Genomic DNA, 22,053 nt, shown 5'->3' with positions numbered 1-22,053 from the left:
AATAGTGTAGAAGAGAAAAGAAAAAAGACGGGTGTTCAAGGAAACATGGCCGAAGAGAATCGAGGGGGTGATAATCCGATAATGGATTTCTCTGAAACCATTAATGTAGGAACCCCGGTATCAAATTCCTTGGGTCCGCTATACTTACAGAATAATCTGCCTCAGATAAGAGTTTTGGAATCTTCAGTTCATAATGTTCAGTCCGAAATGAGGGACATTAAAAAGACACTTGGGGATTTGAGCTTAGCTATGGAGAAGCTCCTGCGATCTACCACAAACCAGGCCCCAAATACCGCCAGTAACCCAGTAGGTCAGTCGAATGTAGTGCAGAATAGGGAAGTACCCGGGACATCGACGACTTCCGGAATAAACGAGACAGCTAGGGGTTCAGATGTGTCGCAAGGTAGACAGGTGATAGTGGAACCGAGGAAAGAGTACAGTATGGTACGAATTAACAAGTTAGGTCTAACTTTTGATGGGAGTTCAAGTGGATTAGGGGTTGAAGAATTTATATACCGATTAGAGTATTATCAAAATCAGTATAAATTCCCCTGGTCAGAAATCATCAGAGACTTTCCTCTCCTATTATCGGGAAGGGCAGAATCATGGTACTGGCTATTTCTGAAGACCCACGGAGTCCATGACTGGGAGCAACTGAAATTTAGTATTATGAGCCAATACCAGACTTCTAGGTCAAATGTTGAAATCGTCACCGACCTAGCCCAGAGAAAACAGCAGATGAATGAATCGATAGACAGTTTCTTCCATGCTATGGGTCAAATTCGAGCCAAGTTGATACAACCGATCTCAGATTTTGACATGATCAAGATTTTGAAAAAGAACATGAAAGAAAGTATTGGTAGAATTGTTTACCCGATCCCGGTCTCGTCTGTTGAACAACTTAGGGTTGAATGTAATGAGGCCGATAGGAACTTTTTGAGGAGGGAAAATCGACAGCCGATTCCAAATTCTCGTCCTATCCGACAGGTTAGTGAGATTGTAGAGGATATATATCATAGGTCTGACTATGAACAGGATGTGGGAGAGATGGAAACGGCCTCTGCAATTCAATATAATAGGCAATCAAAACCCCAACTAACCTGTTGGAACTGCAGGAAGTCAGGACATGGTTTCCGCGACTGTGAGGAGGTTGCCAGATCTTTATTTTGTTACCGATGTGGCAATCCGGGAACTACAACTCCCAGATGTAATATTTGTCAGCAGGGAAATGGGAGCAAGGGCGGGGAACGCGAAGGGGGTCCTCGTCCGAACTAGATACCCCTGGAAGTATTTTAAATAAACAAGAAAACGTTAAAGAGTCAAAATATATGAACGAAAAGACCGTAACCGGTAATAAAAATGTAAATTATGCTAGAATTAGACACTATTTACCTGTCCAAGAACGAGAGGCAAATTATGACATAGTAAGACAGAGAATATTTGGAAGTAATGAGGTCCCACTGTCAACTAAAAAAATTCCCAAAGTCAGACAGAAATTCGCAGAAAAGAGAACCATTTTTAAAGGTGTTATTGAGGCCATAGCCAGAGCCAATCGTCAATACGATCCAAGACCTTTTGCGGAAGTGGATTTAGAAGGACATATACTGAAAGGACTGCTTGACTCTGGGGCGTCAGTAAGCTTGTTGGGGAAAGGTTGCAGGGAAATAGTTGAGAATTTGGGAAAAGATATAAAACCAATTTTCTCGAGTGTGAAAACTGCCTCTGGGAAACAACATAGAGTCATTGGAAAGGTCAGAATTAGAATAAAGTATAATGAAAGTGAGAAGGATATCGATTTATATTTATGTCCCGACCTAGAACAGGAGCTATATTTAGGAATCGACTTCTGGAAACTTTATAATATAGCCCCGAATATATTACCGGTCGAGGAAATAAATGTAGAGCAGATTCAAAACGATATGGTAGACGGAGAAAAGTATAAGTTGAACCCCCATGAACTGTCGAAAGAACAAGAGGAACAATTGAATGACGTCATTAAGAATTTTGATACTTTTGAGGAGAAGGGTTTGGGAAAAACAACATTAGAAAAGCACTCCATTAAGCTCGTTGATGGCGCGGAACCAGTTAAAGACCGCCATTACCCAATATCCCCGGCAGTTCAGACAATCGTCTATGAAGAGGTGGACAATATGCTACGATTAAACGTGATAGAAGAAAGTGATAGTCCATGGAGTAACAGGACTACAATAGTGAGAAAACCAGGCAAGAATCGGTTCTGTTTGGATGCCCGAAAATTAAACAAATTAACCGTAAAGGACGCTTACCCGCTCCAAAACATTGACGGCATTATAAGCAGAATCGATGAAACGCATTATATAAGTAGTGTCGATCTCAAGTACGCCTTTTGGCAAATAGAACTTGATGACGAGAGTAAGTCCTACACAGCGTTTACGGTCCCAGGCCGCCCATTATATCAGTTTCGGGTAATGCCTTTTGGGCTTTGCAATGCGGCCCAACGCTTGTGTAGGCTTATGGATAAGGTTATACCGTCACATCTAAAAGAAAATGTATTCATTTACTTAGACGACCTACTGGTCATATCTAGCGACTTTCAAGATCACCTGAGACTCCTAAATGAAGTAGCGGAATGCCTAAAGAGAGCAAATTTGACGATTGGGTTGAAGAAATCTCAATTTTGTTTTAGGGAATTGAGGTATCTGGGTTTCATTATTGGCGGCGGGAAGTTGAAAACCGACCCCGATAAGATAAGGGCAATACGAAATATCAAAATTCCAAGAAATGCCAGAGAAGTACGAAGCTTCTTGGGGACTGCGGGATGGTATAGGCGTTTTATTAAAGACTTTGCCACCATCTCCGCACCTCTAACCGATACGTTGAAGAAGACAAAGAAATTTGAAATCAGTGAGGCAGCAATAAAAGCATTCGAGAATTTAAAAAAAGCATTAACATCTGCTCCAGTGCTTCGCCATGCCAATTTTGCAAAGCATTTTTACATACAATGCGATGCATCCGAATATGGCATAGGAGCAGTGTTATATCAACTAAATGATAAAGGTGAAGAACATCCAATAGCCTTTTATTCGGCGAAATTGAATGCCTGTCAACGCAATTATAGCGTGACAGAAAAGGAATGTTTGGCTGCTGTGATGGCAATCAAGAAATTCCGACCATATGTCGAATTAATGCCATTCACAGTCATTACAGACCACGCCTCACTGAAATGGCTTATGACTTTAAAAGACTTGACTGGAAGGCTAGCTAGGTGGTCTTTACAGTTACAAGCTTTTAATTTTAATATCGAACATAGAAAGGGGGCAGATAACGTTGTTGCCGACATGTTGTCCAGAGCTCCGACTATCGATGTCAGTGAAATTACGAAAGACGAACTTTTAGATTTTGAGACCACCGAGTTTGAGAGTGAAGAGTATCTTGAACTAATTAAAAACATTAAAGAGAACCAAGACAAATTACCCGATCTTAAGATAGAAGATGGGTATGTGTATAAGAAGGTACTACCTGATCAGGATGATGAAGAGATTCGATGGAAACTGTGGATTCCATCTAGTATAACGTGTGAATTAATTAAAAAGGCCCATGACACTAACACATCAGCGCATGGCGGTATAGTTAAGACACTTGAACGTGTTCGGAGATTTTTCTATTGGCCACGTATGACCGTTCAAGTTAGGGAATATGTGCGGAACTGCCAATTGTGTAAAGAATCCAAACCCAGTAATCTGCACATGATGCCTAGCATTGGACAAGAGGTTGTAACTGATAGGCCATTCCAAAAATTATATGTAGACTTCCTTGGGAAGTACCCAAGGTCTAAAAAAGGCAATACATATATTTTTATCGTTGTGGATCACTTCACCAAGTTCACATTTTTGAAAGCCATGAAAGAAGCAACCACCGGAAATGTGGTGAAATTTCTCGTGGATGAAATTTTTCATAAATTTGGTGTTCCCGAGGTGATCCACAGCGATAATGGGGCACAGTTTACTTCCCAATCATTCAAGGATCTGATGGAGGCCTATCAAATTACACACCTGAGGACCGCAGTATATTCACCTCAGTCCAATGCCTCAGAGCGCGTCAACCAATCCGTAATAAATGCCATAAGGACATATCTAGATCAAGATCATAGGGATTGGGATATGTATTTATCCGAAATAGAATGCGCTCTGAGAAATTCGATACATGCCTCAACTGGCGTAACCCCTTTTTTTGCGGTATTTGGTTACCATATGTTCTTAAATGGCTCTGATTATAAGTTAGCCAGGAAATTGATGTCTTTTACCGACCATGAACTCAAATCATTGCATAGGTCTGGCAAGCTTGAGCTGGTTAGAGAAAAGATAAAAACCAACCTTCACCATGCATACATAAGAAGTTCCGAAAAATATAACAAAAGGGCTCGAGTAGTCAAGTTTCGTCCGGGACAGGAAGTCTATCGCCGGAATACCATACTATCCGACTTTTCAAAAAACATTAATTCAAAGTTTTGCAAAAAGTTTGTTAAGTGTCGAATAGTACGGCCGGTAGGGCAAAACATGTATGAATTGGAGAATATGCAAGGAAGGTCCATTGGTATTTACCATGTCAAGGATATAAAGTATTAGTGCAATATAGAATTAAATCCTGTGATAGACAAGTGCAATATTAGAATTAGGTAGCGTTAAGTGTATGTCGTGCTTGTCTCATTCATAGATTTACTTCTATAGGTGCAATAAGATACCTCGTCTGTGATAGATACCAATGTGTCTGATACTTTCCCTAAATTATATTCTACTTAGTATTCATACTTCTCCTATACCTAAATTATACAACCTTTTAATTATACACCCTATCTTGATTATACCTTTTGATTATACATCCCAACTCTTAATTATACTCCTACCCAGATTAACCCTATCACGAATAAACATAAAATATAGAATACCCTTACCCGATGTCTTCGTCCATTTTTTTTTTCGATCTTGGAATCGGTAGCTTATGTGACGTTCACTTTTGCCTCAAAATCCCGGTGAAAGATCTGTAAGAACACACCAAGTAATATCTTATACTTAGGACTGTTCAATAATACTTCCCTAAGACCAAGAATGGAATCCAGAGCCCGGCTTAATCTCAGGGCGTGAGAATTCCCCACGTTGGGCTTTACCGCGGACTTCAAACTTCTATAGCCCCGCACACCAGTCCTGACTACATTCCTTTGCCAGCCCTGGAGTTTTGTTGCGGGGCATCATAAATGTTAAGTCCCAATCGCCAAGCAAAAAAAAATTTTGCGTGGAGGGACCTTAGGGGGTGGCTTTTGACGCCTCCGTGGCAGCCACATAACCACGAAATTCCACCAGCTCTCGTGATGCATTAAAGTTGGGAGAGCTGGAGGTAGCTAGAGCGAGCACTCCCGAGTGGCAGACCACGGTAATGCCTGTAATGGTCCGCCGTGCCCACTGACGTCGATTCAATGTTTTTGTTTTCGTATTTTTTATAAATTTTTATCAGGTGGCACTTGATAAGGGTATCCATGGGTATGCGAGCCATGGATAGCCATGCCGATTGGTGGCACTTGTTAAGGGTAACCATGGGTATGCGGGCCATGGATAGCCATGCCAAGAATTGTTGTGGATGCGGATATTGGGCTGTTTTGCATGTATGGCCGATGCAATGGATATCGTCTGCAATACTGAAACAGCAAATTGGAAGCATAATGTCCCCAAGATGTGTTTCACAACTGCAAATGATAATCCAGAGTATCCCCATAGTGGCGCCTGAAAAAGAAAAAAAGATATTAATTAATAAAAATGAAACAAACTAAAAAATTGGAACGATACCGCCAGCGTGTTGTGCGTGTGTTTTTGTTTTATGTTAGTTTGACATTTCGATCATATGGGGAATCTATAGTCTCCAAAAATTGGGAAGTGTTCAGACGAGCAGCTGATTCCGCGTTGCCAACCAAAATGTAAAAGGTACGATATTATCATTAACAGGAGGGTTCTCTAAGGGCAAGTTTCTCTTAAATAAAGTTCTAATGTTAATGTTGCAAAGGTTTTTTTTTGCAGGCAAACCGAGAAGGGGATGACTAATGGTAGAAAAAAAAGGACAAATCTAGGGTAATTTCAATATGTCGCGACTTGAAAAGAGGCCATTTTCTCTCACGAACCTATAAAAGAGAGTAAAAATGGGAAAAAAGGTTAGTTTTTCAGTGGTGTTGAGCTAGTAAGCGTTTTTATTCCGTAATAAAGTCAACAGTTTTGAACAGTTTAGCAGTGAAGAAAATATTATATATCTAAAGACTGTTTTATTGAGAATAAAGGTTACGAGTGTGGGATAATCCATTTTTTTGAGTGGTGAAAGTCTAAGCGAGCCAGTATATTAAATATACTTCGACAAACTCAGAAGGTCGAAGCCAGGTTCGTGGACAGATAGCGATATCTTGTAGGCGATAGTGACACTACAACCACACACCCAAATAATCCGGGGAAAAATAAGGTAAGATACTGCATTACCTATATTTGCCAGTACCATCTATGGGCAAAACCCGGAACGACAAATTGAGTCCCCACTCGTCGCATCCAAGCTCAGCACCAAATAATTTATTGGAGACAACAAATTTCATCTTATACAAAGAAGTCTCCACACCGTTTATTACCACCACAGTGTTCTGGAATTGTTTCAAAAAGATAAGAAAATTATGTGCACATATACCAATCCAAAAAAAGGTCCCAATTGACGGTGAAAATTGATTGATCGAAGAAGAAACTACTTTTAATTACAAAAAACCTGGTGACGGAAATATCCGGCCAGATTTAACTATTGATTTTTGTCCATCATGAGAAAAAGCTATTGGACCTAAATTTTAATCAACTATTAATCAATTTATATTTGACTTTATTAGTATATTTAGTTTATTTTAAATTTTTATCCTATATCTTTATATATTTTTATAGACATATTTATATTTATTTGTTAATTTTGTTTTTTTTTTCAAATTTGTTAATTGTTTCAACTTTTCAAGCTAAATAGGTACGTCAATTTAATGTTTAGTTGATCCTTATTTGGACATTATTTCATAATTTGCTATAGAGCAAGCTTTCGTGAATCTGATTGTTAGACCCCCTTAGTAGTCCCTTGATAGAAAAGAGCTCTTTTTTTGCGACATTAGGGTGGGTTAGGTACTCAGAAACATTGTGCTTGTCTGTTGAGTCTTTTGTTTTAAGTAATCCTTTTTGGATATTGATTTTGATTTGGTCCTAAGGACGATTAAAGACATTAAAGTGATCTGTTAACTGGTCAATAGACCGATCGTTTAATTAATTAAAATGTTTTGACAAAAAAAATAGGCATAAGGCCTTAAAAAAAAAGAGAGATTGATTTATTTTAATAATACATTTTTATTTATTTTAATTTTTTTTATATTACACTTAGAGATTACTTGATCTGCTAAATATAAAATAAAGAAATTTGTTAGCTTTTAGGATAATATTAATTTTACACTATTAAAAAAATAAAATATGACTTGATGTTTTGAGGATAGAAAATATGAGGTGTTAAAGCATTATTAAGGAGGTGGTGAAGGAAAGGTAAGTGGTGTGGTGAAATGCGGGAATAGGGGTCATCAGGAAAGGGGATTGGAGCTGATGATCATGGTAGGGTGGGCGGCTAAAGGACCTCGATGTTTGGGGTTTTTGGTGTTGTGATGGGATAGGTTAATGATAGATGTAGTTTGCAGCAGTTATCCCTGTTTATTTTTGATTGTTTACGTTCCTGGGCTTGAGATGTCGGGATGGGACCTGCCCTCAGAGAGTCGGCAGAGTTAGTCGGAGTTTGTCAGGACATCTCCTAGCCGAGACAAAAAGGGACACGTAACAATACCCTTCATAGCCTAAAGGCTGAGGGTATAAAAATAATAATAAAAATATATACTTACAGTTTGTAGTGAGTTCTGGTTGTTGTAGGGTAGTGTAATTTCTGAAACGAAAGTGTGGTGTATTTCAATAGTTATTTCAAACACATGGCAACACTGTTTCTATGTTATAAATTATCTTTCTTTGTCCGCGTTTACACGTTCAAAGTGAATGGGAAAGAAAATTGAGTTTTTGGGTGGGAGCGGTGTAAGAAAGAGCAAGGAGGGGCTCTTTGCTCTCCCCTCTCTCCCAAAAAACTCAATTTTCTTTCCCATTAACTTTGAACGTGTAAACACGGACTTATTGTATCTTTTGTAGTAGATTTCGTTGCAAACATTTTAGCTTTGTTCCCGTACTTTTTAATGGTAAAACTCGTAAAAGAGAGAACTGCAAAAAATTTGTTCTTACACACAAGTTTTCTGAAATAGTTCGGGAACGGAAAAATGGAAAATACGTCAAAAAAACTGGAACAAATGTCAAAGTCGGCGTATCAGCCAATCAGACGCCGGCAACCATGTTACTATTTTTTTACTCGCCCAAATTTGTCGTGTAAAAAGTTTTTAAAGAGAGCGTCATTCAGCGCCATTTTTGTTTAAAGAGAAGTGAACATTTTACAACTTTTTTGTGTACGGGAACGCTTTTTCGAGTAAAATGTGTAAAAGTTGTAAAAATTGTAAAAACTTTTTAGTTCTGGAACACAGCTTTTATGAAATTACCCCGTTTCTACATCGAGTTCCCCGCAATGTGGCAATATCAAAAATTCAAAAATTCTAAAACGTCCTAACCAAGCTAAAAGTGAGCGGCAAAAGAAGTGTTTGATAATTCTACTCAAAACTAAATTTAATTGCAAAGCAATATAAGTAAATAAAATGGAAGATCAGCAGAGACTTCTCAGGATCGGCATAGGAGAAACCCGTGAACCATTCACGGATGCCGAGGACAGAAGGGTTTTAATCGGAAAATTACAACTAATGGGAAAAGAGGGGTTTGCAACGGAGAAACGCCTCTATAGAGTTCAAACACCAGAAATCAATGTCATCGAAGCATGGTACCCAATCCACCACAAATACGCTTTCTGCATACTTTAGCAGTTTGGATGAAAACGACAGACAGTGTCACCTTGTTTCTGACGCTCTATGCGTAAAACGTCCAGGTCTGACCAATCAGACTCAGTATGGGTTTTTGCTGGTAGGTGCATTTATGAAATACACCATTTTTATTGGGACGGAGTGGCATAGTACCTATAATACTGATAATGTCCAGGAAATGCTGATAAGAATGTCGACAGTAGCTGCAGATATAGGTGCAAAGGTAATTTCGTACATCTGTGATGCCAACAGCCCTCACACACCTATACCAATTAATGAGGATGGATGTTTGAAGTTCCAAGGAAAATACTTCCTTTTCGATGTATACCACATGATGGTAAACATAGTGCGATTCTTTACTTATTCCTTACTAAATTATCTGGGCACAGACATTTATTATCACCATGTTAAAGGGTTGTTTACACCATCTATCAATGTCGTGTGATGACGTCAATTTTGACAAACATAGAGAATGTCGAATGGGTGAAAGAAATGACAGCTCATATGACATTGATAGATGGTGTAAACAGCCCTTAAGCATTATTGCAGTGATGTGGAACATCTCCGAAATGATTATTATTACGATAGCTTTAAAATAGAAGCATATCAGGAGTTATTTAACAATAATGTGTGGGCTGTACTTCATGAAAAGCATCGTCAAAGACAGAGGCTCAACAGGAGTGACAATACCTTCACAGGAATTTTAAAATTTGTCCGAGGTATGAAAAGGTTAATAAGATTGCTTACAACCGAATTGCCTCTGCAAGAAAAAATTAGCACAGTGGAAAAGTTGATAACACTCTTTTCCAGAATTGTTGTTACCGAGAGTCCAACCTACACAATGTATAATTTTGTAACCACTATGAAGACATTGGAAAAAATGCTCCGTACATATGGTGACATCAATATAAACAGCGCAACTTCTCATTCTACGATTGAGAAATTTTTCTATGACATAAGAAGAAGGGTGGAGGGAACTCCAACCTCGATTACCATGGCATATGCGAAGCGGAGATTCGATGCGGCTCTGGAAAACACATTTTCAAATGAGGAAGCACATGCTTTATTTTTATGCGAATTCGATTTTGATAAATAAACATCTATGTAATAACCAAATAACAATAATCATTTAAAAAATTGATTAAAGTTAAAAAATTTGAGTTGAATAATAAATAATTATAGAGAAAATAATTTAAATTTGCGAGAATTTCTTATTTCTAGGCCGCGTTCAGTCTCTATTCCAAATTTCAGCACAATCGGACGTATATAGCATGTTTCGTGCAGCAAATACGTGAAATCGGAGGAAAATATATATGGGAGCTATATCCAAATCTGAACCGATTTTCACCAAAAGAAATAGCGTTCTTCCAATGGCTAATAAAATGACATTCCCCAATTTTGAGCCAAATCGGACAATAAATGCGACCTGTACCTTGCGAACGGACGGACTTGTATAAATCGACTCAGAAAGTGATTCTATGTATATCCCCAAAAGGAACTACGGGTCTATATCTTTTCATTAGGCATGTTACATACAAATGCACTAACACATAATACCCTTGTAGGGCATAATGAGCATTATGTGTATATGAAAGGGGATGTTAGCAGTTTAATCTGATTTCAGCAGTGTGGGGGTAATGGTTGTATGTGTTTGTGAACACAACACTCCAACGAAAAAGAAAAACTAAAATTTAGATCGGAAAAACAAAACTTAATAACGAAACGAATCTACGTAACAACAATGTCGGGAAAAGTAATAATGAAACAGAAATTGCATAAACAACAAACACCACCAAGCCAGCTATTGGATCTAAAGATGTAGCAAGCGGAATCAATGATTCAAGTGGAAGCAACCAAAGAGAATCATCATCTAGCCCCAATGAATTGGATTTATCCTCAGCCATGCACCAAAGCAACGTATAAGTTGTGATACTCTTCCAACCGGAGATGAAGACAACCTTATTATCCCACAAATCAAGATTTTCTCAACAATGAACGTAATCGCCAGCTGCTAGAAGCAATACAATCTAGATGAAAATACAACACAAGAAAAAAAAATATGTGGAACTTAAGTTAAACTTAAGAAAGAATTAATATTTTTAAGTGAGACAACAACAATAAACAAACGTACTGTGCATAAAAATAAGTCGACTATGTAAAAAATTATAAAAATGTATAAATTTTAAACTGAAGTTATTATTAACAAATGAGCAAAGGCATAGGACGGGCCGACTGTGCGATACCCTACACCACTACCCCTGTTCGTAAGCTTTTCAGTGGTACATTTTTATTTTAGGGAATATTATCCGACCGATCATTAAACTCGACATACTTCTTCCGATCTAAGAAAATGATATACATTGCCGATCACCTATGACAACCTTTTGGACTACCATTCTAAAAGCGGAGATATTCGCATATGAATAAAACTTTGAATTTCATCCACATAAGTTTGTTGTCCATTCCCGACCACTGAATATTATCCGAGCATCACCAAAATCTCCAACCCCTCAAAACACCCAACATTTGGTGACGATCCGATTAAAATTGCGACCGTGATTACAAGGTTTAGATGGACAGACGGACGGACACAAATAGCCAGATCGGACTCAGCTCGTCGAGACATTCATGTTGATATATATAAGTATAATGCCCTCCCTAGGGACAAAAAGGGTATTGACTTCCTAACTTGGTTAATATACATAGATAAAAACTATATGAAAACATGGACCCCTGTACTGACAAATTTCGGGTGGAAAGGAATAAGTTTTAGATCAACTACGAATAAGCATTGGGGGCCACCGTGGTGCAATGGTTAGCACGTCCGCCTTGCACTCAGAAGGTCTGCGGTTCGAATCCCAAGCCAAGCAACATCAAATTTTCAACGGTGGCAAAATTCCCCCTCAGTAATGCTTGGCGACATTTCCTGAGTATTTAAGCCATGAAAAACTTCTCTACAAGTGGTGTCGTAAGACACGCCGTTCGGACTCGGCAATAAAAAGTAGGTCCCATATCATTGAGCCAATATGAATCGGCGTGCACTCATTGATATGAGAGAAGTCTCCCTTGTCCCATCTGGGATGTTTGTGGAACAATTATTACGAATAAGCATTTCAGCTATTTCGTGGGATCATTCAAAATACCGAAAATCGGTAGGTACTGTTCAATGCGGGCTATATACAAAGTACCAAATTTCAGCAATTTTGGTGTGAAAATGAGGCAAAAATCTCGCTTCTATGGTGGCTATATAAAAACGTGGACCGATGTAAGCCCACTTGATATACCAAACATCCTAGAGTAATAGAAACTTCTATACCAAAAGCAAATTACAAAAAAAGCCTCTAGCTAAAAATTGCGACAGACAGATCGGACATTATTAAATCGACATAGAATTTTATGCTTATCAATAATATATATATATATATATATATATATATATATATATATATACTTTGTACAAACGATGTGTTACAAACGGAATGACAAATTTAATTATACCCTCCACTATGAGGGTAAAACAAATTTAGACCGACTTCCAGCTTTTTATGAAGACTATACATAGCCACAAATTCCAAGTTTTTAGATCAAAGAATACAGGTATGGGGGGATATATTCCATGGTATTTCGGTGGGTTGTGGTCATAACCTTCAAATACCGAAATCAATCGGGAGGTACCATTATTGCACATACTTAGTAAATTTAAAGCATTTCAGAGGGATGAGGGATCCCTCTGGACCAAAGCTGTAGTTTAATAGCAAACTTTATGCGAAATAAGTTTTCGTTTGAAATTTTGAAACCACGATTTGAATTTTTCATTCATTCTTATATTAATACCCAGCAAAAAGTTTGCATCCACGGAAGCAGTTAAATCACTGGTGCAAGTGTCACGAAGTGCTTCTTTTTCTATGAATTCCTCAGTGAATTTTACAAGGGAGCGCGCAGAAAGGAAGCACTCCATTTTGCTTCCGCAGCACGCAGTTAGGAAGCACTCCATTTTGCTTCCGCAGCACGCAGCTAGGAAGCACTCCATTTTTAAAATTTTTACCACTTTTACGAGTTTTGCGTTCCCGTACACAAAATTTGTATGAAAATCGTTTACGACTTTTACCACTTTGTAAAGTACGGGAACAGGCCATTAATAGAACATTTTAATTTTATTCTTATAGGCCGTTTATATATAACAAGGTTAACCCAGTGGGTCTGGGTTTCAAATGTCATTTCCATTGTATATACTTCAAACAAATCCTCATAAAGAAGGTTAACCCTGCAAAAAAACTATAATATAAACGCCGTATTACTTTAATTTCATTTGTTGAATGAAAATTGAATTTTTTATCGTTTATACATAAAAGTGCTTGTTGGATGTAATCCAAATGTGAGGAAAAGGATTGCCTTTTTCATTAGTCCACTGGAAGCGCATCTATGCATGTAATGAAATCCTCACTCCAACTTGCACCACTTCCATTTTTTTTTGCTGGGTATCTTATGAGTTTATATGAATTCATAATTACAAATAAATATATTATAAATATAATATGCATACCAAAATTTTCTGTTTTTATTGTTAACATTTTGTTTTTTTTTTGCTTTTGAAAAACTTTTTGAAAATTTTTTTTGAAAATTTTAAAATTTTTATAACCTCCTCAATTTATCAATTTATTAACAGAAAAAGAAGCAGAAAAGAGAAGAAAAAGAAGAAGAGAGAAAAAGTGAAAAGAAATCGATAAAAATCGAAAATCGATATGTTGACGTAATTATGGCGTGATTTTGACGTAAATTATGGCGCGAATCGGCCATATTTATTTATTCAGGTAGATGTAGAGATGCAGATATAAAAATGTAAGTTCTGTTCCAGAGCAAAAGAGCTGAGTTTTTTTGATAATTTATTATTTAATAATCTGAGCAAAAACTAAAATTTTTAAAATATTTCGTTTGTCTTCAACAAAAAAAAAAAAATAAAAAAATCAAAAAAAGCAACTTTTTACTAACGGTATTTCAAAATCTTAAATATAAACAAGTTAAAATAAATATAAAATAATATTTGTTGGAGTTTTATTTTCAAATTGAGCCTCGTTTTTTCTGTTAGTTTTGACTGTTATTTTCTAATTTTCTTTTTTTCCTAATAACATGATGATTTTAGTCGTTTAAACGGCGTTTGGTGTCGAGAATTTTCGCATTTTTTTTTTTTGACGTTTGGTGTCGAGAATTTTCGCTTTTTTTTTTTGAGGTTGTTATAGAGTATTTCAGGTATTTAATTTAAAACGCGAGCAATAAAAAAACCCGACTTTTTTGTATTTTCGACTTTTGAGAAAAATTTAAATATACATATAAACAAGCAAATGAATTCAAAAATTTGTTAAGAATATAGTTAGAGTATTTTCTGAATCAAAACCATCAACCATATCATGTATGAATACACCTATATAACCCTTCTAAGGGAAAACTATACGTTTTAGAGAAAAAAAGTTATTTTTTAAAATCTTAAAAAGTCTCGAAAATATTAAACTATATAGAATTTTAATGTTTTCTTTAAAAATATAATTTAATAATATGTAATAATTTTTCATTTTTGGGCTAAATGGGCTTAATTATTACATTATGGATTAAATAAATAAAAAAAATTTAAAAATAAAATTATATTTATGAAATCGCTTCTAATGCCTTGTTCAGACGGAACGTGTTTCGCTCTCTATTCGTCGTTCAACCCTCAAATAAGAATAAATTACTTAATTTTCCATACAAAATAAAATTTTGTGAGCAAAAGACGATTTTTCTACGTCCATTTTAAGTCACTATCCGCATAAATAATTTTAGAAAAACTGCAAAACATGAATGAAAAGTAAACGGTTCCGCGATTAATATACATTCAAAGCATTTTCCGATTTTCCGTCTATTGTTTCAAATTCGCGTACAAACTAGAAACAAAAATCAATATGTGCCAGGAAGTCTGAAAACTCAAACATTTCAAGAAAAAATGAAAAAAACAGAATTTAATATAAAATATAATCTTTGAAGTAAGGACAAAATTTGCTCTGTTCCAGAACCTGCAAGAAGCTACTATTTTTTACTATGATAAAATTTTTTCCTTTATGTTATCGGAAAAAATAGTAAAAATTAGTAGATTCTTGCAGTTCTGGAACATACCAATTTATTTATTTATTTGTGTATTCAATACAAAGAAAGAAGCTACAATGCCAATTATATTTTTTTCAGTTCATATCAAATAATTTTAATTAATTTTTTAATTTAACTTAAAATTAGTAAATAATAAGCTGCAAAACATGTTGCTATGATGAATTATGTAGAGTGTCGTGTGAACGGGTTAATTAGTGTACCTAATTCCTAAACCGAAATTTAGCAGCGAGTCGGGAAACAAGTCCGCATCGGCGTGCCGCCGCCGTTGGCTGGCATAGACGTAGTGAACAAATTGCCAGCTTCGTTATCTGTACATAATTGAGCCAAAACGCTTGGTCGTCATCCATTTTATTTCATTTTCTTTCTCGTTTTTACGTAGCAATAAAAAAAAAACAAATTGTGGTGTGCTGAAAAGAAAATAATTTATAAAATTATTAACAAGAAAATAAAAATCTATAAGATTTTGTACAATTAAATTGTAAGCCAAGTGTTAACAGTGGAAATTCTTTTGTACTGCAGCGAACGTTGCGTTGTGTCAAGGAACGAAAGTAAAACAACAGAAGAAAAATATTAGCTGTACCCCATCGTTTCGTTTTGTCCGCCGTATATGTACCACTTTTTCCAGTTTCTTAAATTTAAGAAAACCGAATTGATGACCACAACTTTGGAGTGTAAAGTGTAATATTTCATTTATTAAAGTAAAAAGTAAGTGAATATTTGTTACAATTATGCGTAATGTGTTGAAATGTTATGATAAATTCCGCGCAATAGATACTTTCATGGTGGCTAGTAGACGTATTTCAATATGCAGCCCTGCATATAAAACTACGTTCGTACACACTACACACAGATTATGGTGGAAAGAATGTGTTGCGTTGCGCTGGGCAGTACAGTAAATCAAAGATGTTAACCCATGTTTTTTTTGCCTCAAAGTTTAGGCGATATTTGTAACAATTTTCCAGAAAAAACTTTTGTGAAATTTGATGAATCGATACTATATTTAGTATTGGAATATGTATATTATTTATTGTGTTGCGGGCGGGAGGTATAAAACTCCCGCCAATTTGTGTGTCAAACTGGGTTGCCAGATTACTAGTTTAGTTTTGTTTGCGAGATTACATGGGGTGAGGGTATATTGGGGGGTAATTTTTAAAAATATTTCCAATAGTTTTGTAGAATTGGATATGGAAGCAGGCCGATTGTGTTATTCGTGTCAATAATATTATGAATGGATAAATAAAAAAAAGAAAATTAAAAAGTTTTTACCAGAGGCGGGTCTTGTTGTCCTGAACATATCATTTGTGGTTGAAGTCCATACATATCATATGATCCGCTGAAGTAAACATTAAAGACAATTTCGCAGCTTCGCGTAGCCTAGTATTGAAAATGTAGGTAGTACGACGTAAAACTCTATAAAAAGGTCCCTATCGCCTAGAAGTTATACTTTTTAAGGTAATTTTGAATGTAAATTGAATTGATAGTTAAGATAACACAAGTACATTTTTTAGCACCGAAGTATGCTTCCCGAGTTGTAGGGTTCTAAGGCTTTAAGCACTATCAGAATTCATTCTTTGTCGAAGTCAATTTATACAAACTCACCACGGCAGAATTGTCCACCGGCATTTTAAACTTCTACCTAGGAAAAAAATCATAAAATTCTAGACCAGGGCTAGCCTTGAACTAGACCATGAAGGTCGTTTAATTTAAATTTAAGTGTAAAAAGCCTTTCTGTAGGACAACATTAAAAAAACAATATGAGTGGCCTTAACAAACATCTGAAAGAGTCTATAGAAGCGACCTTTCTTTCAGAAAGGGTTTTTAGAAGCAATCTTTCTTTCAGAAAGGATCTATAGAAGCAATCTCTCTTTCAGAAAGGATCTATAGAAGCAACCTTTTCTTTCAGAAAGGGCCTATAGAAGCAACCTTTCTTTCAGAAAGGGCCTATAGAAGCAACCTTTCTTTCAGAAAATGTCTACAGACCCCTTTCAATTTCAATTTATTTTCATAAATGGGAACCTAGTCCTTAGGGCTAAGAGCCCCCATTCTTTCAGAAGCACCTTTTCTTTCAGAAAGGGTCTATAGAATCAATCTTTCTTTCAGAAAGAGTCTATAGAATAACTTTTCTTTCCTAAATCATCTACAAATTCTAATAAATGTTCTTATTTTCTTTCAGATCATTTCATATGATTTTCCCAAATGTAAAAAATGCGTGTTGGAAAAAAAATAACTAAGACGACGGACATAAAGAAGAAAACTCGTTCCTGTGTAGTTCGTCTAGAGAAAATATCCCCCGAATCATTTTCCTCCCCAAATACATCGCCAACAAACATTAGAAGGACTCGCCACTCGATATCGCAACAGTCACAGAGCCAAAATCGAAATCAACGTGAAGCGCCACAAGCAAAGAACAAGATTGTTATGGGAGCAACTCCCAAACAAATAGCGACAGGAGGAGCAGGATCAGCAACTACAGCACAATCGAGAGAGGTGAAAATTTTTAAAGGTCCCATAAAGAAAGGTGTTGTTAGTGGTGGTGGTGGTCCCATTAAAAGCAACCCACAAACCCCACAGCCTCAAAAGCCGCAACAACAGCAACAACAAAAACAATCTCCAAATATGTCAGCCTTGCGTTCAAATCAAAAAATTAAACCCGTACCAAAAGGAGTTTTGCGAGGAGGTAACACGCGGGCAGCAACACCAGCCTCAAAAGCACCTACCCCTGCCAGAGAGGAAACCCCAACACCAACAATTGCTGCTGGTCGATCTCGTCGAGCCATAAAACCAAATCCCAAATATGCCAGTGATGATATGGTAACACCTAAAATGGTACGTAATGTGGCGGCAAAATCTCAAGCGACCACCGGAGGAGGAGGAGGAGATACAAAACGGCGTAAAAACTCCACTTCATCAGATGATTTTTACAATCGCAACTCTGATGATGAATATGATGAAGATGGTGGACGCAACATGTATAAGGAAGCCAAGGGGGATAAGGCATATAAAGTGGATGACAAGGAAGAGGATTCTCATGATTCAGATATCTCAGAACTGGAGGAAGAGATAACAAAAGTTTCAGGCAAGGCAAGGGGTAGACCACGAGCGCATCCTCAACAAAATTCCACCTCTATAAATAAACCCAATAACCAGACACCACAGAGTAGCAATGTTAAGCGGTTGTTTCAAACACCTGGAAGTACCGGCACACAACGTACCGTTCCAACACAATTGCAACAGCTACGCAGATCTCTACAATCTGCCAATGCCCAGCGTAATCAAAATCTTTTGGCCGGTAGTGGTATTGTGGCCCAAAAGCGTAAACTGGCTGCAACCAGAGACCCAGATGAAAGTGATAGCGATGATGGAGGCGGCGGCGGTGCCAGTGGTGTAACGTATACGGTGCCACGCAAACAAATGTTAGTTACTACCTCATCGGGTCTTAGGCTTAGAATGCCGGTCAAAGAGAATTCATCGTCGAATACAGCCAATAAACCAAGAATCGTCACACCGGGCCTGAGAGTTGTTGGCAACAACGAATCACGTGTCTCACTTAATGGTGGAAATCGCACGCTACAAACCCAGCTTATTGATAGAAAGAAAATTATAGAGTCCAATAAAGCAACAACTTCGGATACCACCACTACCAACAACAACCGGTTGACTATTAAAACTTTAGGAAATAGGCAACAACAACAACAAACAATGAGTGCGGGAATGGCGGCTAACAAATCATCTTCTACAACTAGAACTGCCACAAATACACCACAAACGGTGACGGTCCATCAGAAGAATATTCTGGGATCTGGGGTAACAAATATAAATCGTTTAACACGAACCAGTTCACCAAAGCCTCCCTTGACTAGAAAGGATGCCGGTAATACTTCAACAAAGACACCAACAAATTCGTCCGGCACAACAACAGCATCATCATCATCGAGCCAACAGACTCAACAACAACAACAAAAGAAGTTAACCACTGTTACCAAGCCAATTGATAAATTAAAATCTGCTCTACAATCCTCGGTAGCAAACAACAATTCCTCTGCCTCACACGGACCAGTTACAAAGGGTGGTGCAACTGGCAGTAAAACTTCCTCACCAACATCATCTGCAACACAATCCACTAGTACAAGAGTGGCAACAGCAGCATCAGCACCACCACAACCATCCACCCCAATCTCCCTGGATGATAGTGTAGTGGCAATAAATGATGACTCTCCAAACTCGACTATGGACGATTTTGAAACGATGCCCACATTTACCATTGTCAATGTCAATGATATCATCAACAAAAAAGGAGATGTGCTAATAACAAAGTCCAATAAAGGCAACACTAGTGGATCTACGCCCACGGTTTTGGAGATTAGCGAAAGTATTAGCCTTGATGATGAGGATGAAGAAGGAGATGGCGATGATGAAGAAGAAAACGAAAATGAAGATGGTGATAAAGGCGCCATTAGGAGAAAATCATCTATCAAACGTCAAACTGCGGCAGCCCAAGTGCCCGCCAAACTCAAAAAGTCATCTCCACAAAATAACAAAGCCGAACAAAAGAAGAAATTACCATTGACGCGTAGTAGCGGTGGTGGGGATGCTGGTGAGGATGGTGATGTTACACCAATGCCGGTAAAGAAACCAAGTAGACCCCTGAACAAACCATCTCCCCCGGCGATGGGTCCTAAGACCCATGCAGTGAACGCCAACAAACCACAAATACTTAATCACAGATTAGGTTTGAGAAATAATGCAAGGCTTGCAGGAAAAACCAGTGCGTCAGTGACTTCTACATCAGACAAGCCTGCACCACGTATCCTTAATTCCGTTGTGGCCAAGAAGACCCAACCCGTCAAGCCAATGATAACCAATCTCGATGATTCTGCTGAAGAAAGTTTCCCCCTGTCGCTGGATGAAGAAGAAACCGAAGATGAGGCAGAAAGCAAATCGTTTGAACAAGAACAGCAGGCGGAGGCAGAAAACGACAGCTCCAACTATCCCCTGATGGATATTGACGATACCGAGGATACGGAGTCACAAAATTCCGATCCTGAGGAAATTGTTGTTCCAATCAGCAAAGCTTTAACACCTAGAGGCCAACAAGTGAAATCATCAACGGTGACCAAGAAATCCCCCTCACCTGCCCAAAGAAAGAAACGCCTGGCAACAGCAGCCCAACAAAATACTCAAACTTCCCCAGTTGCTGTTACCACCAACAAAAAACGGATATTGACACCCATTGCGGCAAAAGAAAATTCATTGGCGGCCACAAATCAACAAGTCAACGACACAAAAACCAGCAGTCTAAGCTCCTCACCTTCACACATAACACCCCAAACTCGTAAACAACCACCCGAAAAGGTTGTCATATCAAAACAAGGAGATAAAATCATAAAAAAGATAACCTGCTTTGAAACCTGGTATGTGATAAATATGCCCATGGAACCCAAACGACCCACAATTATTAAAAATCAACTGGATATGCCATTAATAAATTTGGCAAATAATGCCAAATCAATACAATTACCATCGGGATTGTGGAGTTGTAAGGTGACGTTGTACGAACTTTCAGCCACAACATTGGCCAAGGGTACATTTGTTACGTACACCGGCGATCTGGAGGAGTATAATATCAGTGAAGAGGATCGTGGTAAATATCAACCATCGTGTGTCATGTTCCGTAGGGCAATTGAAAATCGCCAGCTTTCACGTATGCCATACGACCGCGCTGTTATTTTAAAAAATAAAACCTTCTCTACAAACATTGAGGGAAAGAATATACGCCTGGTTGGTGCTCCAAGCATTATAAGTAGTGAAAGAGATATTGAAATATTGCTCGAAATTGTGGATTCATTAAATTTACAAAGTGATTTTGTGGAATATGCCACAATACTGCAGTAATGTCTTAGATATCATGGTTTCCCCCACAAGCACAGAAATATATCCCAAAAGCAGGTATATTCCAAGGACGATCGATAAGCTGTCAGATTCAAAAATGCCCTAGGCGTAAAAAAACATTTTTTGTTGGCCAAATTAAAATTTAATTGGAATATAAATTGGACAGAAGTTTGAAATAAAAGAGAAGGGAGTATACAAATTAACTTAACATATTTATTTTAAAACCCAACAACTTTTCAACTTCTGTTTTTATTAAAAGAAAACACCCTAGAAATAGAGCAGAGGACGAGAACCTTTTTACTTTTAGACAGTAGCAATAAGTTTAACTTTATTATTTAGTTTAAAATAAGAAACCTAATCATAAACAACAAAGAAGAGGAATATGTAATTGAATTACGTAAATGTAAGAATGTGTAAAAATTCTCTAAAACACACACCACAACAAGAACACAATCTTGAAATATATTGTTAAAATATGTTGACTTTGTACCATTGTAATAATATTAATAATAAGAAAATTAGTAATATCCCACTTAATAAAACATTTACAACAACAAAAAATGTAAAGAAAAAGGAATCACCAAGCTTACATTTGCAATGTAAACAACAACCCCCTTTGATCTTAAAACTTTCAATTATTTTATTTTCACACACAAAAAACAATTAAATTAAATAATTACAGCAGAAATGTCTGTTAACCTATATTTTATGTTTTAATGCAAATAAGTTAATTTTTAAGCATTTCTTTTTTAGTTTACAAGTTTATGTAAATTATTACAAAAAAAAAAAAAAAAACATGAAACAAATATTGTTGAAAATTAATTTTATTTCATTTATTTTTCTTCATAATTATTTTTTGCAATCGTTTTATTGACATCATCATTTTTTATTTTTAGTTAAAAAAATAATATAATTAAACAAATAATCTACACTAAGAGAATATAGATTTTTAAAACAAGTGAAATTTGTTTTCTTGAAGTTTTATTTCCCCCTGTAAAAATAACATGTATGAACAATATCTGATTTTTTTCTAATAAAGGAGCTAACAAAAA

The 22,053-nt window shown here is 36.9% G+C and overlaps 2 protein-coding genes and 1 long non-coding RNA gene across 3 annotated transcripts in view; 1 reads left to right on the top strand and 2 right to left on the bottom strand.

Moving 5' to 3' along the window:
- LOC141397703 (uncharacterized) overlaps nt 1–7,359 on the bottom strand; it is an 8,663-nt gene extending 1,304 nt beyond the window's left edge. The window contains exon 1 of the long non-coding RNA XR_012411483.1: nt 4,931–7,359. This is a non-coding gene — a long non-coding RNA (uncharacterized lncRNA). The remainder of the gene's footprint in view (nt 1–4,930) is intronic.
- Rpn12 (regulatory particle non-ATPase 12) overlaps nt 1–15,919 on the bottom strand; it is a 23,988-nt gene extending 8,069 nt beyond the window's left edge. The window contains exons 1-2 of the mRNA XM_073978801.1: nt 15,582–15,919; nt 15,313–15,519 (exon numbers count right to left, since the gene is read on the bottom strand). The gene's annotated coding sequence lies outside the window, so the exon portion shown is untranslated. The remainder of the gene's footprint in view (nt 1–15,312; nt 15,520–15,581) is intronic.
- Nucleotides 15,478–22,053, top strand: LOC141399661 (uncharacterized). The gene is made up of 2 exons (XM_073978798.1): nt 15,478–15,817; nt 17,286–22,053. Exon 2 carries the CDS (start codon nt 17,318–17,320, stop codon nt 21,002–21,004), a length of 3,687 nt encoding a protein of 1,228 aa, XP_073834899.1. The 5' UTR covers nt 15,478–15,817; nt 17,286–17,317; the 3' UTR covers nt 21,005–22,053.

This window comes from Musca autumnalis, unplaced genomic scaffold (assembly GCF_047663935.1).
Source record: "Musca autumnalis isolate F117 unplaced genomic scaffold, ASM4766393v1 scaffold_3, whole genome shotgun sequence".
NCBI classification, from domain to species: Eukaryota; Metazoa; Arthropoda; class Insecta; order Diptera; family Muscidae; genus Musca; species Musca autumnalis.
Note: the sequence above shows the minus strand (reverse complement) of the source record. Positions and strands in the feature narration are given on the sequence as shown.